This window comes from Arachis stenosperma, chromosome 8 (assembly GCF_014773155.1).
Source record: "Arachis stenosperma cultivar V10309 chromosome 8, arast.V10309.gnm1.PFL2, whole genome shotgun sequence".
Lineage (NCBI taxonomy): Eukaryota > Viridiplantae > Streptophyta > Magnoliopsida > Fabales > Fabaceae > Arachis > Arachis stenosperma.
The window spans coordinates 18,404,623-18,420,052 of record NC_080384.1 but is presented as its reverse complement, the minus strand read 5'-3'; the positions used below and the strand labels follow the sequence as shown (position 1 = coordinate 18,420,052).

General features: G+C 33.6%; 2 protein-coding genes across 11 annotated transcripts; one reads left to right on the top strand and one right to left on the bottom strand.

Moving 5' to 3' along the window:
• Positions 1-864: 864 nt before the first annotated feature.
• Positions 865-5,500, bottom strand: LOC130944724 (U3 small nucleolar RNA-associated protein 18 homolog). Of its 4 annotated transcripts, none has more exons than XM_057873209.1 (2): positions 5,349-5,500; positions 865-2,795 (listed from the first exon to the last, which is right to left on the bottom strand). In XM_057873209.1, exon 2 carries the CDS (start codon positions 2,778-2,780, stop codon positions 1,116-1,118), a length of 1,665 nt encoding a protein of 554 aa, XP_057729192.1. In that variant the 5' UTR covers positions 2,781-2,795; positions 5,349-5,500; the 3' UTR covers positions 865-1,115. The 4 variants fall into 4 exon arrangements, with proteins under 4 accessions (XP_057729192.1, XP_057729194.1, XP_057729193.1 ...); XM_057873211.1 differs by lacking the exon at positions 5,349-5,500 and adding an exon at positions 5,303-5,320; XM_057873210.1 differs by lacking the exon at positions 5,349-5,500 and adding an exon at positions 4,507-4,827.
• A 4,176-nt stretch (positions 5,501-9,676) lies between these two features.
• Positions 9,677-15,024, top strand: LOC130946675 (phosphoglycerate mutase-like protein 1). Of its 7 annotated transcripts, none has more exons than XM_057875506.1 (10): positions 9,677-10,052; positions 11,021-11,082; positions 11,497-11,604; positions 11,812-11,891; positions 12,468-12,630; positions 12,747-12,821; positions 12,949-13,037; positions 13,913-14,032; positions 14,527-14,571; positions 14,654-15,024. In XM_057875506.1, the coding sequence occupies exons 1-10, from the start codon at positions 9,761-9,763 to the stop codon at positions 14,766-14,768; spliced, it is 1,149 nt and encodes a 382-aa protein (XP_057731489.1). In that variant the 5' UTR covers positions 9,677-9,760; the 3' UTR covers positions 14,769-15,024. The 7 variants fall into 7 exon arrangements, with proteins under 7 accessions (XP_057731489.1, XP_057731495.1, XP_057731494.1 ...); XM_057875512.1 differs by having other exon boundaries at positions 9,679-10,052; positions 11,021-11,065; XM_057875511.1 differs by having other exon boundaries at positions 9,679-10,148; positions 11,021-11,065.
• The last annotated feature ends 406 nt before the right edge of the window (positions 15,025-15,430 follow it).

The following is a 15,430-nucleotide window of genomic DNA, read 5'->3' as shown; positions in this document are numbered from 1 at the left end:
TTTTTATTTTCTTCATACAAAACATCTTCATTATAGAAACAACTCGACAGGCCAATGACTATTTAGAACGAAACTCCATTTAAAGATTTGTCGTTGGCCAATGAATTGCTATATGTACAAGACGAGATTCGAATCTCCGACACTTGCTTAAGTAGACTAGTGAATTAACCACTAAACCAACCCAACTTGATTAGAATTGTTTTTTTTTTTCCCACGATATCCTCCAACCCGACAAACCAATGACTAAGAATTCAAACTCCCGACACTTGCAGACTAGTAAGTTAACCATTAAACTAACCCAACTTAGTTAGAATTGTTTCTTTTTTTATTCTAATCAAAAGTGTAATTTTAAAATCAAGAGGAATGTACGTAAACTTTTTTTTTTGGTAAAGTAATGGGGCCTAAGCCCAGTACGTAAACTTTTATTAGAAGCATATCTTGAAACTAGCAAGCCCAATGGATAATTAATTAGTACATAGTCCAATTCAGTCTAAGATCACAGATATAGTCCAGTCCAATACATCTCCAAATGAAAAAGTTCCCATATTTCAAATCTTGGTTCCTCATAAAAAATAAAACAATTGAGTACCAAAAATCAAAACACTTGTAGAGACGCACTACAAAATTTTCCAAGAGAGCAGTGGCATCACCCTAGATCCCCCCCCAAAAAAAAAGAAGAGAAAAGAAAAGAAAAGATAAAGGAGCAGTGGCAACAACGTCTATATGAAAATAATCAAAATATTTCATCTATCTGCCTTGGTAGCACTCACCTTTTTATTTATTAGTTATTGGCTATTACCTTGCTTTCAGAAGTGCCAAGAAGTGGCATTTAGTAATATCAATTTAACCCAAACTGTGTACAGATATAACATAACAGCTCATCTAGGTATCTATAACATTGATAAAGCAATGTAGTTAATATAGCTAATGTCAAACAATCAATAAAAGACTTGAAGCTAGTTTTCTCCTTCTATAGCTTGCATACAAACACATATGATGCTTCATTAGTTTATGACAAAAATGCAATAATAACCTGAGTTCAGAAACCTGCCTGGACAACAAATAACAATACAAAAATTTACTCTCAAACCTTGAGAGAGCTTCCAAATTTGATTTTATGCATGCTGGTAATGGTGCAACTTGTACAATAACACCTTTCCTGCAGAGTTTCCTACAGCCATGAAACCACCACCTGGACTAAAATCAAGACAGCGGGGGTAACTCAGGCTTGCATTCGGCGGCGGCCAGTTGGAAAACACAGTATATGACGGGATATGTATCAATTTCAAACTGCTCTTTTTCATGCCTGAACAGATTGCTAATATTTGAGAGTCGTGATTGAATTTCATAAAATCTACTTTAGTGGTCAAATTCTCAATGGTCTTGATAGGCTTCCTCTTGCCCCCGAGGAATTCTTCTCTATTGTAAATATTCACAATTCCGCTGTCTGAACCAGCTGCGAAAAGTTTCCCACCTGGAGAAGTACTAAGAGCTGTGCTGTTTATGCAGCCTTCATCTACGCCTTTATGCATGCAAGTCATTGTTCTCAGATCCCAGTGGTAAACCTGGCCATCACCGCCACCGCTCAACAACTGTTGTCCATCTTCTGCAAAAGCTAAGGATCGGACTGTTCCATTCATCTTTAAGGTACTAACCAATTGCTTTGTTTTTGTCGAAACTAATAAAATGTAACCCTCATTACCTACAAAAGCTACTAATTTAGAATCAGGCGAGACCTCAAAATTTTCCAAACTTTTCTCTTCCCTACCAACTAAAGGACCTACTTTATCAACCTTAGCCTTAACCAAATCAAAACTATAGAAAAACTTTCGTCTTCCCGATAAGATAACCTGAGACCCATCTGGCAAGAAAGAAGCTTTCCGAATGGGGCAATCTTCAAGGAAGATGCTTTGAATCTTGGTGTTACGTTTGCCATCAATTTGAAAAAATCTAAGCTTTCTGTCCAATCCTGTAGCAAGAAGGAGCTGAGCATTTCTATGGAACTGAACAGAATTTATTGGGCCATTAGATGGATCCTGTATATTAGCATCAACTAGCTTTGAGTATTCAACATGTCCGGGCAGTAGTTTCGAGCTACTCTTCACAACCAGGTCTTCATTTGTTCTCAGAATATCATCCATATCCTTGTTACCTTGGTTCAATGCAGCTTCATTTTCTTCATCTGACTCATCATCAGAAGATCTATCTATTTTGGACCTCGAATCAATCTGTGCCCAATCAGTTCCTGGGTTCAGCTTTACATGCTGAGCCCTCAATCTTGACACATACTCTGACCCAGAAATCAAATCCTCATCCTCTTCCTTCCTCAACTTCCTTAACCTGTTAACATTTACTATGTTAATAGTGGCCTTTTCTTCTTCATCATCCACCCACACAGGTTTTCTCTGCACGGCAGCCCTATCATCATCACTTTCCTCTGAAATGTCAGCATCTTCCTTATAAACAGAAAGCACATTATTTGCAGAACGGTCAGTAAAAAACAAATCCGAGCTCTTTTTATCCCCAATTTCTACTTCATTATCCTCCTTTCCAAATTCAACAGGGGAATACAGAGAGCCAAACAAAAAGCTTTCCAGCTTTTTCATTTCTCTCACTTGTTGCATTTCTGACTGTTCTCGCTTCCTCTTCTTTGCCTTCAGAGCTTCATCATCAGAATCTTTCCCATCCTCAACCTCTTCATGATTGGGAGGTTCTTTGATGTCCTCCTCCCTTTGGGTCTTCTTAGCTTTAGTGCGAGCATTTTGAGATATCAGACTCATATCTCACAAGCAACTCTGCAACATAAATGAGGTAAAACTGTTGATGCAATCAATTTCATAGATGTTACAAAGAGATATATAACACAAGAAACATCCGATTTCATGCAAGGATCATGAAGGTTCCAAGATGGCAAAAAATAATGAGCAACAAACCACAACTCTAAATGACAGAATTGAAATCAAACAACTTAATACACATACATCATCAAATAACAATGTCAGCGCTTATAGGATTATGAAATCATAAGATTAGTGTGAAAATTAAGAAACATACAACGTACAATAAAATTAGCTTTTCGGACATGAGAAGGGAGGGGGACTACGGTAAGTGCACTGCCTAAAGTGCTAATAATGCGAGTTCCCTAACAACCTCAATCAATTGTGCTTCGGAATTCAATAACACCAACTGCCAAGTTTGTTTCATGTCATTCGAATTCTAAAAGCATGGAATAGAGCGTTTTGGCTCTGATGTACAGTGCACAAACAAATGCATATACATCTAAAATGACAAATTAAGCATAACAATCTCTAATTTGCTCTTTACTAACTTCATCTGTTGAATAATTACTACAACAAAATGATATAAACTCAAACCTTAAAGAAATAAAATTTAATTTACATCAAATTCAAAAAAGATACTACCATACTATTTCACAAAATCATAACATTGAAATCAACAAACACAAATACACAACAGCTAACAAAGTATTGGTCTAATGAAATTTAACGACAAAAGGAATTCAAATACAACAATTAAAGAAGTTTAAAAGTTCAATAGTTAACACAACTGAAAATAAAAATAAATTTCTATTAAAAGATAGCCAAGTTATACATTCTAATAATAAAGAGAACAATTCATACCATGATACATGTGCCTGAATCAATGAATCAACTCAAAGTTTAAGAGCATATAATTTATGCTAACTAAAAAGGTAAATCTTGAATCATATCAGTTATCAGAACCTTCTAAGCAACAATAAGAGCAAGACTGCAATTAGATCCATCAATCCAGCAACCATCTAATCAACCCATTGATACATACATACATACATACTTAATCCATCATCTAGAACCATCTGATTAAAATAAATTTTAAGAGTAAACACTCAACATGATAAAGAATAAAGACATCTACAAAATTTTCTGATTTATTAATAAAGACATCTATTCAATTCAGAATTACCTCATCAATAATGAATAATAGCAGCAGTGAACCCTAAGTAACAAGAAAGCCACGAATTTGAATCAAATGGAAAGCAACAAGAAATGGTGTTGGAAAGTCCAAGTAAAAGCAGAGGCTCAACAAAATCAGACAGCAGAATAGAAATAGAAGTGAAACATACTCAAGGAAGGAGGAAGAAAAAACCGAAATAGTGCTTAGCAAGAGCAACAATGAATCAACAAACAAGAATACCAACAATAAAGTAAACAATACCAACAAACAGCAACAATGAATCAATGATTATTGAACAAAAATTAGTGAAATTACATAGTAACTCATCAGTATTATTAACAAAATTTCAAAACAAGCAAAATAAGTGCAGAAAACCAAAAATCAATTCAGAATCACAGAATCAGAGAATCAGAGAATCATAGAATTTGAACTAAGCAAAACAAGCAAATTTGAACCCAGCAACTCAGAAGCACAGAATCAAAGTTATTAACAAGAAACTAACAAAACCCTAAACAAATCCAGCAACTCAGATTATAATTAACAAAATCAAACCCTAACTCAGAACCCAAAAACGCTGCCAGTTCGTGGCGTCTCACTGGCGTGGTGCTCTGCCCTGTTGAGTCAGTGGGTGGTGGCGTGTTGCTGGCCTGCTGGGTCAGAGGGTGGCGTGCTGGCCTGAAGAGGAAGGCTTCGGCGTTGGGATTCGAAGGAAGGCTTCACGGTGGTGAGACTTGGGAGGAACGTGGGTGTCGCAGCCTCGCAGGTGTGGAGACTCAAGGACGTGGGTCGCGCAGAAGGAGATATTTGGAGAAGAGAAGAGAGAGCTACTGAGCTGGTCGCACACTCGCGCAGCACTCGTTTCATTCGTTTTTCGGGGGGATGGGGTTAGTAATTTTTAGGGTTTTTTTGCCAAACCGGTTCGGTTAGAATTTTTATGGTCAAAATCGAAAATCGAACCGTAAAAAAAAAACAACAAAACAAGTTTTTCTCAGTTTTTATTTGTTCGATTTTCGATTATTTCGGTTCGGTCTGTTAATTTAGTTCGGTCCGGATCGATTTTGAACAACCCACTTCCTACTTAATAACACGAACAAGAACAAGAACAACATTATCCACGAGATTCACTCTAACAGCAACAATGGTGATATCCTTTTCTTTTCCTGACACGGATTCATTTTATTTTTTCAGAGAGATTGTTGGATTGTTCAATGCATTCCTCAAAAAGTGTCAAAAAATTAGATGGAACGAGAATTAGGACACAAAAGCAGAACAAGATAATCACTAGAGACGAGTACAGAATCCAATAACAGACCAAAAATAAAACGAATAATAGAATATTGGAACTCACTATTGGCAGCTATAGAGAGAGCGAGAGAGAGAGAGAGAGAGAGCACCTAATTTGATGCTTGGTCAAGGGGAATTCAGCCACCGTGGTTTCCGCCGGGGCGAAAAGTGAAGGCAGTAACGGCAATGAGAGGAGATTATTGAAGCGATGGATTTCGTGAACGAAGGATGAGGGTGGCGCGTGTGAGATTGTGAAGAATGAATGAAACCCTAGATTGAGTGCAATAAAATCCTAGTGAATGAAAGGGTTGCGGGTAGGGGTGGCAAAGCGGTCCGGCCCGCCTCAATTCGCCCCGTCCTGTCCTGCCTAGGTCCGTCCCATAAACGGGACGGATCGACCTGCCCCACCAACTAAAATGAGTTTAAAATGCTAGTCCGTCCCGTTTTATGACGGATTGGCGGGTCGGCGAGCTAGCCCGTTTGACTCTTTTTTAAAAAAAAAATTCAATAAAATTAACCAAAAATAATAATAAAAAAATCAATTACAAATAAAAAATAGTCAAATTATAATATAATTTTTTTAATTTTTAACTTTAATGAAATTATTCAAAATAATATTTGTCAATAGAATCATCTTTATTTTAAAAAATAAGTCGCATAATTTGAGTATATATACAAAATTGTAAAATAAAATAAATAAAGTTAATAACTAAAAGAATAATAAAAACAAAAAATGAAAAAAAAAGTGTTTAAAAATTCTATAATTATTAATTTTATAATAGTAATCACTCTTTTATTTAATAAAAAAATGGAAAATAAAAATTTTCGACCCGACGGATTGGCCCGACCCACCCAGCCAAAACCCACCAATTTGGCGGTGCGGGTTTGGCGGGCTCCAAATCCTATCCCGACCTGCCTTTTTAGCGGGTTTAGCGGATCGGTCCGACGAGCTCGACCCGTTTTGCCACCCCTAATTGCGAGTTTCGAGTTTCCTCTTTCAAAAAAGTCCTTAAAATCTTAATAGATGAATATATATATATATATATATATATATATATATTTATTTATTTATCTTTACAGCAATAGTTAATCACAATATGGATTAAAGTTCAACATTTTAATTATAAATTTTGATAAAATAAATCAAAATAGTCATTTTGACCTTAAAGATTATAATTTTAATAAAACAAATTTCAAAACATACAAACAATAAAATGATCTTAAAAAATAGGATAATTTACATAGATAATTAAATAAAAAGTTACATACATATCCTAAATTGAATTTGGTTACATGCATGTCTAGTTAGACTTAGGTGAGCATGGGTCGGTTTGGTTCGAATTCATGGTAAAATTATAATCGAATCGATCAAAATTTAATTGGTTTGGTTTGGTTTGGATTTGTGTTTTTTTGTACATGTACTCGAACCAAACCAAATCGATTAAGAACGGATTGGTTCGGTTTGGGTAATTGGGTACCCGATGACTTTGAAATTCATAAAAAAATCAAATTTTTATCTTAAAAATTTAACAAGCACAATAAACATGTAACATCAATAGAAATAATCCAAACATGTTAAATACTAAATACATTAAAAACTAAACTCATTAAAATCTAAACATATTAATAGTAAATAATCTTTGTCTAATCGAAAAGTCATATATATATTTTTTATATTTTTTATTTAATTAATATATGATCGGGTTCGCGGGTTGGTTCGGGTTCCGCACCCCTAGAACTAATACCCGAACCAATCACTAACAAAGGCCATCGGTTTGGTTCGGGTTGGATCCGATTACCCGTTGATTCCAGAACCAATTTAATTGGTTCGGTTCGGATTTGGACGGGTAATCGGGTACCCGCTACTCGTGCTCACCCCTAGTTAGACTCTTTATATAAATCAAATCAAATAAATTCAATTATATTTTGATTCGATTTATTACGTATATGTAGGGATGACAAAACTTCCCGAGATGCGATGATCCTTGTGGGGACTGTTCCGAATGAAGATTCGACTGTAAAAAAATTTTTCTGCGAGGATGGAGACGGAAGCAAAATTCTCCCAAAGCAAATGCGGGGACCCAAGTGAGATTTCCGCCCTGTTCCCACGAATCTCCGAAATCATAAATTTACTTAACTATTCTTAATAGTTTATTTCTTTATATATATATATACCCGAAATTCCTAATCTTTATTTGCATAACCTTTCTTCAATTCATAAATCTCTAGCTTCGTCTAGCGTTGTCCATACTGCATCTAATCTTCTCTGCAGCCACCCCTTCACCACTCTTCCGTCTCACCGCATTGTCACCCTTCACCGTTTTATCACTCTCACCGCGAGGATGGAGACGGGAGTAAAATTCTCCCAAAACAAGTGCGGGGACCCAAGTGGGATTTCCGCCCCGTTCCCACTAATCTCCAAAATCATAAATTTACAGAACTATTTTTAATAGTTTATTTATTTTTCGTAATCTTTATTTGCATAACCGTTCTTCAATTCATAAATCTCTAGCGTCGTCTAGCATTGACCATACTCCATCTAATCTTCTCTGCAGCCACCCCCTCACCACTCTTCCGTCTCACCGCATTGTCACCCTTCACCGTTTTATCACCCTCACCGCGTCGTTCTCTATATTCGTGGCGTTCCTTTTCACAACTCTGTCATCGTGTCCATTATCCTTTCTACCCATCCACTGCTTTGCGCTCTGACTTACAATGACATCCTCTACTGCATCATTTTGAAAGAAGTCACCATTTTGTCGTTTTAAACTTTTTGTATAAAATTTTGCTGTTTTTGTATATGATGAATACTTTCAATTTTATTCCTATGAAAATTAATAATTAGTCAGAATTATCAAAGAGATGGAAAATAGGGTCCTGCGAAAAATGGAACCTGTGGAGAATGGGAACGGAGGCGGGAATGGGGAGCAAGGAGGCATCCCCTACCCTCGCCCTGTCCTGTTGACATCCCTATGTATATGCTGTATTAGGAGTAAATCGAATCAGTCTAATTCGATTTACTACTAATACAAATTATTGACATTTCATTGACTTTAAAAATAAATATTAATAAGAAAAGATCTCCTATTTAAATTCAAATAAAATATCAAAAAAATCAAAATGAATAAAAATAAAAAGTTTAAATTTTGTATTTTATTTTAAATTCTAGAAAATCTACATTTTACAAACTTATAAATTTAAAACGGAATAATAAATGAGTTATAAAATTTTATTTATGACTTCTTATGTTAAAAAAGTTATTATAAAATATAGCCCTCCATATAGGAGTTAAAACTTAAATTTTTTCTGAATTAAAAATAATAAATAATTATATAATATAAAAAAACTAATTATATTTATATAATATATAATTTAAAAATAATTAAAATATTATATCAATTAAATTATTATTTTATAAATATTTATACTATGTTATATAAATTATCAATTAAATTAGTTTAATAATCTTCTATGGTATTGTCACATATTGTATTGTAAAATGATAATTTAACCAATTTAATATTTTAATTATTTATTAAATTATATATTGTATAATATAATTGATCATTTTATATTATATAATTATCTATTACTTCTGATTCTAAAAAAAATTTAAATATAAATTTTTATGCCACTTTATAGGACTATACTTTATAATAAAATTTTCAACATCAAAAGTTCTGCTAATAATTCTTTAGATGTTAATAAATCAAAGAATAATTTTTAACGAATTTTTAGAAATAGTTTATTATTCCGTTTTGAATTTAAAAATTTATAAAAATTTAAATTTTCTAAAATTTAAACTGAAACACAAATTTTCAATTTCTATTCTTATTTGTTTTAATTTGTTTGATATTTTATTTGAATCCAGATAGAAGCTATTTTCTTATTAAGATTTATGTTTTATAAAGTTAATAAAATGCCAATAATTCGTATTAGTAATTCGATTTACTATGTATGTGATATATAGTAATAAATCGAATAAAGTTGATTTGATTTATATATTACACGTTTCTCCAACATTGATTCGATTTATATGTAAATAGCGTTGATTCGATTTACATAAAGATGTTTAAGACAGGTATGTAACAAAAATTAATTTAAAATATTTGCGTAAGTTAAACTCTAAACTATTTATTCACGTGAATTATCCTAAAAATATGTTTTTTTTGGCAAAAATAAACCAAAGATTCACCAAAAATATTAATAATTAATTTATATAATTTACATTATTTTTTGTGAAATTACTAATTAACTTTGATCGTTTTTCATTTTTACCATCTCTCCTCTATTTTTACTATCTCTTTCTTCTTCCATGTTTCATCACCTCCGTACTCTCTCTCTCTCTATTTGGTTTTCCTAAATAAGGATTATTATATTATATTATATTATATTATATTATATTTATTAAAAAATGTGTGTGATGAGTGATGAGTGATGAGTGATGAGTGATGAGTGATGAGTGATGAGTCATAAGCCATATACGAAAGGATAATAAGCAATAGTATAATGCAGCACTTCCATGTTTCAGTGGTTGCACTTGCTTGCAGATTCAGACCAACCCACCCCTAACAGTTTTTTAACAATTCAATTAATTATTATTTTTATTATTTTTTCTTTTTTTTTAATTTCTTTTTCCTTTAATTCTATTATCAAATTTACTCTCTTATTCGCCATGCCCGTTGTTATTACGCATGATCCTATTTTGTTGAATTCCGCTTTTGTCCCCACTCCCATTTCACAGCATCGCCCTGCAATTTTTCCACCATCGCAACGTTCTCCTCCTCGCATTCTTCGCTTCTCTCCTCGCTCAGGTTCTTCTTTTTCTTCTTCTTCTTGTTCTCTCCCTGTTCGTTTTCTACCGAAGCTTTTCTCGACGCGTTATGCTAAGCTCTGAGCTAGTTTGATTGGTTAGTTCTCTGATTTCGGATTCGTTTTTTTTTTAGTTTTACGATTATTCAGTGACTTGATATTTTTGCTTACTGATTTCGCGAGGAAATTTTCGTTTATATCCAGTTACTCAGGAATTGGTGATTTTCGCTAGTGAATTTTTTTCACAATGTTGATCCGGCTTGTTTGGAATGACATGAACGTAGTAAAATCTTCGTTTCGTTTATCGTTCTATTGTAATTATTGACGAGCATTCAGATTAAATCCTATACTATAATATATGAAGTTTAATTTCTATACGTACGTGTGAAACTCGTCTACTGTGATACTATATACAAAATAATAGGAATTTGTATTATTTTTTTTATTTTTATTAACAGAATAATAGGAATTAAACTCTTAAATGTATATATTTGAAATCCTGAAGTGATTCTGTTCAGAAACAACTATGTTGCATGAGGTTTTCGTTAAATATCACATTGGCTTTGTAGTTGATGATCAAGATAAGCTTTGGAATAGAATGAGTGATTCTCATTTAGGTAGGTTATGGGCACAGTTAGGCCCATTCAATTTGTTGTTGTTATCTATGTTTGGTTGGAAGCTTATGCTTAGAACCTTCTCCTATCGCTATATATCCTCGTCTTTGCCTTTAAGGAATCAATGAGATCTTCGTTGTTGTTGCATCTGTTTGGTTCTATACATCTATGGTATAGTATAGGTGCAAATAATTTTTAGAGTTGCTTTACATGTACTCATATTTCCTCGTATAACTAACTCACTTTCAACATTCCTATCATTTTTAGCAAAATTGTGTATGGTTGTGGAGCTTTTACTGTCTTTTACCATTGACTTTTAAAACTTTCTTCTTGGCTTTTCTTTCATGTCACTGTAGATATGGATGCTGCTGCAAGTCAAGGTCTTTATCCATTGCACCGTTGTAAAACTCTTCACCTGGTTTGTGGCTGGTTTATACTTGAAGCAATGTTTTAGTAGTAGGAAAATTCATATTTGTCTTGTGTAATGGGGCAAGAACTTGTTTTTCCTACGTGACATCAAATCCCAAAGTTTAGTCACCTGTGAATTTGTGACTTAATATATTGACTATTGTTATCTACTTATTTTGGTCTGACTGAAATTGCACGATTAAATTTTAAACTGAACTGTGAGTAAATGCATGAAAATAGCAATGTGAACTGCATTTCGTGAACTTTATGCTTAAGGGTAAAATGGATCATTAGATTAGTACAGGCCAGGGGTTCATAGCCTGCCGATTGGAGTATATTGTGTTTTGGTTCTTGATAAAATCATTTTCTTATTTTCAATATTATTATTTTGGAGATCTCAGTTCTTATCTAATCTTGGATACAGGTTAGACATGCGCAAGGCTTTCACAATGTAGAAGGAGACAAGAATCCTGATGCATACTTGTCTTATGATCTTTTTGATGCAAACCTAACCCCTCTTGGCTGGAGCCAGGTAATTGTGTTTTTAGAGTTATCTATAAGAGTGGACTTTGACTAGAGATAAGAGACTAGTCTTTGTTTTCTACCGTGGTATTGAAGTAAAGTGACACTGACTATGTAAATTAGCATAGATCTCTCTCTGGCTAGTGCCTAGTTCTTTACCCAGTTTAACTGGTTGTTCTTTAAATATCATGGCAGAATATTTTTGGTTATGTGACAGGTTGACAATCTGCGAAAGCATGTTAAGACAAGCGATGTTTCTAAAGGAATCGAACTAGTCATTGTTTCCCCCTTGTTAAGGTATATCTTCCATTTAATTTAGAATTCACTTCAGGCTTGAACTAATCTCATTGTGTCAAGATCTGTTACCTCATCCCATTAAAATTTTATGTTATGCGTGACCGAGGTCTTAAAGATTTACTGAACAATACAAGATAATTTGACTGCTGCCAATATTAGTTGAGCAAAGATGTGATTTGATATGAGTATATGGAAAGTCCACTACTAAACAGCAACTGGATCTTTTTTCAAATCTACAATTTTAGCTACTGTAAAAAAAATGTTGCAACTGTCAAGTTTTTGTTAAAATTTGAAAATGTTCTATAAATAAGGTTGAAAATGGGAGAATCATTAGAAAACCATCAAATGGTATTTTGTGAACAGGTAATTCCTACCTATATATTGATACTAAGTAATGTTCTTTAATTTGGATTATGTCCTTTTAGCATGCAGTATATATTGTAGACAAGTATTTTCTTAGAGTTGTTCTGATTGTTCCACGGGAAAAATGCTTTGCATATTAGTAAACAAACCAAAGTCTTTTTCTCTTTCTTTCCTTAGTGAGGGTATACCTCAAGTACAAAGTGATATTTGCAGGACCATGCAAACAGCAGTTGGGGTTTTTGGTGGTGAAGCATACACTGATGGGATTACTGCGCCTCCTCTGATGAATGATAATGTTGGAGATAGTGGTCGTCCTGCAATTTCTAGTTTGAATTGCCCACCATTTATAGCAGTAGAGCAGTGCCGAGAGCATTTGGTATGTAATGAGAGGACATTTATTACACATTGAACCTGCAATATACTTTTACCTCCCCTTCTTTAATTTCATGTAGTTTTTGTGTAACGCTTCTGTGCTTCATTCTTGTAACTCAGGGAGTTCATCCTTGTGATAAGAGAAGAAGCATCACTGAGTATCGGAATATGTTTCCAGCTATTGATTTTTCACTGGTAGGTGATTTATTTTGTTTGTCTGATGTTATGGACTAGCGTGTACTAAATTTTGTTAGGAGACACTTCTTGCAATAAGTTGGTTGAAATTTGATTAGTTGACTGAAATTCATGTTTGGTAATTTAGATAGAAAGTGATGAGGACATTTTGTGGAAACCTGACATTAGAGAGACGAATGAAGAAGTTGTTGCCAGGGGACTGAAGTTTTTTGAATGGTGAGTGCTATTATGTAATCAATGTTCCATGTCAACATATATGACCAAAAGAAGAATCTCTATATACAAAATTAGGGAACGCAAAACTATATTAGAAGCTTCATATTACTATGTTTGTGGATTAAGCTGAACGTTTTATAATTGGTTGGATCACCATATGTTCACCATTTTGCACTTACTGTAATAATTGCCAATACTCTCAGATGATGCACGTTGTTGCCCGATTTTAGTTTTATATTCTGGTGATCTTTTGCAAATTGCATGCCATGTGAAGCTCATGTTTTGCACTATTATTTTCCGTATAATTATGTTTTAGTGGTGGGTGAACCTCAATTCGATAGGAATCTTGTAACCTTGTGACCTGGAAGTTATAGGTTCAAATTCCAATAGACTCTTTTGATTATAGGGATAAGACTGTATATATCTCTATTCTCTACCCTCCTTAGATCTCATTTGGTGGAAGCTTCACGCACAGGCCCTCCTATTTGGTAATAATGTTTTGGTGGGTTCAGATTTTGAGGAGCTGATATAGTTGTGTAAAAGATTTAGAGCATAATTTACCTTTCGTTTATATTCAGATATCATTTGTATAAAATATAGACAGTTAGAATTCAGATTGTGTCCTTAGAATGCTTGGCTGTATCTAGTGGTCTAGCACTTGTTCCCTTAAGCAAAATTTGAGTTTGAGTATATAGATGGAACATGGAAGAGAAAAACTAGCACTGGGAAGGTTTACTTCCATAGTAGGTCGACCTGGTTTGATCCTGATTATAGTGAGCACTGTATACTAGTAGTTTAGACCAAAAAAAGTAGATCTTTAGCTATAGGTAGACTAGAACTAAATATATGACATTTTTGCCCTGTATTTGGTGTAGGTTGTGGAAGCGTAAAGAGAAAGAGATAGCTGTTGTTTCTCACAGCGGTTTTCTGTTTCATGCCCTAAGTTCTTTTGGAAATGATTGCCATCCAACTATAAAGAGTGAAATCTGCACACAGTAAGTATTATCTGGAAGGATGGCAAGTCTTTTTATGAACAACACATTCAGGCTTTCAAATATATGATGGAGAGAATAAATAATAATAAGACACCCCCCCCCCTCCCCCCCTCCCCTGTCTTTTCTTTTTTTTTTTTTTAATGAACACTGGAAAAACATTGTGACTTGTTTAAGAAAAGAAAACCTGGCTTTTTTTTTATGTAATTCCGGTCAAATATTTTCATTTTTACGTGAACTTACATCCACATATGTCACTTTCTTCAGCATTTATTAGTTTAGTTGAATTTCAAATATATATGGACTTTTATAATCTTAACCTTGCTTTGTAAAAAGTAATGTTAAATGGGAAATATGAAAATGTTTAGCATATCCATCCCTGAATTTACCACTCCTACTTTTAAAATGTATCAATTTATTTGTCAGCCTTTCATGGTTTAGAATTATCATATAGTGATATAGCAAATCACTAATATTCAGTCCTTCTCTCTCTACAGCTATGCTAATTGCGAACTACGTTCTGTTGTTATCATTGATAGAGGGTGAGCATTTTGTTTTTCTTGAAAGACATATTGCATTCAAGATTAACAGAAAGTCAGAAACTGATTAGTCTTATCTTTGCAGCATGATTGGATCAGATAACCCAACTACCAACTATCCTGGCAAAATTCCTGCTGGTCTTGACCTTCCTAGTGACATTGCTGATGAGAAACTTTCAGGAAATGGGGAAGCGAATTAACAGTTTCTCTGCATGGTTTCTAGCAATATCTGTTAGATGATGATGATACATTCTTGGGTTATATGATTATTTTTTCCTTGAATGGCTTTTTAGCCATTTATAGGTAAAGATTCATTCTGCATTAATATTTTTACCCCCCAAAACATACCAAACGGAGCTGGGTGCAAAATTTTAGGATAAAAAGATTGTGTAAGCAACAATTTCTCCATTTTGTCACAAATTTCTGTATACAAAACGTCTATCGTTTTCTTTTGCATTGACTCCTCATTGCTTGACCTCTGGTATTGCGTCATACAAAGAAATTTCTAAATAGAAAGTCTAATAATGGCTGGAACCAAAAAAGAAAAGAAGAAATTTGAATATGAATAACATGAATTCAAGACTAAAAAATTACATAAATTACCGAAAAACTTGCAAGTATATATTCACTTTCAGTTGCCCTTCTAGTTTAACCTCTAAAAGGACATTTCTATTTACTTTTATTTCTTTCAAATCTGTTGAAGGATTTCATCATTTATATTTTCCCCCTTGTGATGTAGAAACCAAGCTTGTTATTGAAATGTGTTTATGTTTATTTCTTAGAATGCTTAAAAAATTATTAAAATTTATTATTTTTAGTTATCAGTTAATTATTAATATTTAAAAGTATGAGATAAAATATG

Bases quoted from the DNA above. Each gene is read 5' to 3' on its own strand.
- LOC130944724 (XM_057873209.1), bottom strand. From the start codon at position 2,780: ATGAGTCTGATATCTCAAAATGCTCGCACTAAAGCTAAGAAGACCCAA.
- LOC130946675 (XM_057875506.1), top strand. From the start codon at position 9,761: ATGTTTCAGTGGTTGCACTTGCTTGCAGATTCAGACCAACCCACCCCT. The intron at 10,053-11,020 runs GTTCTTCTTTTT...ATGTCACTGTAG, and splicing joins TCGCTTCTCTCCTCGCTCAG to ATATGGATGCTGCTGCAAGT. The intron at 13,038-13,912 runs GTGAGTGCTATT...TATTTGGTGTAG, and splicing joins GGACTGAAGTTTTTTGAATG to GTTGTGGAAGCGTAAAGAGA.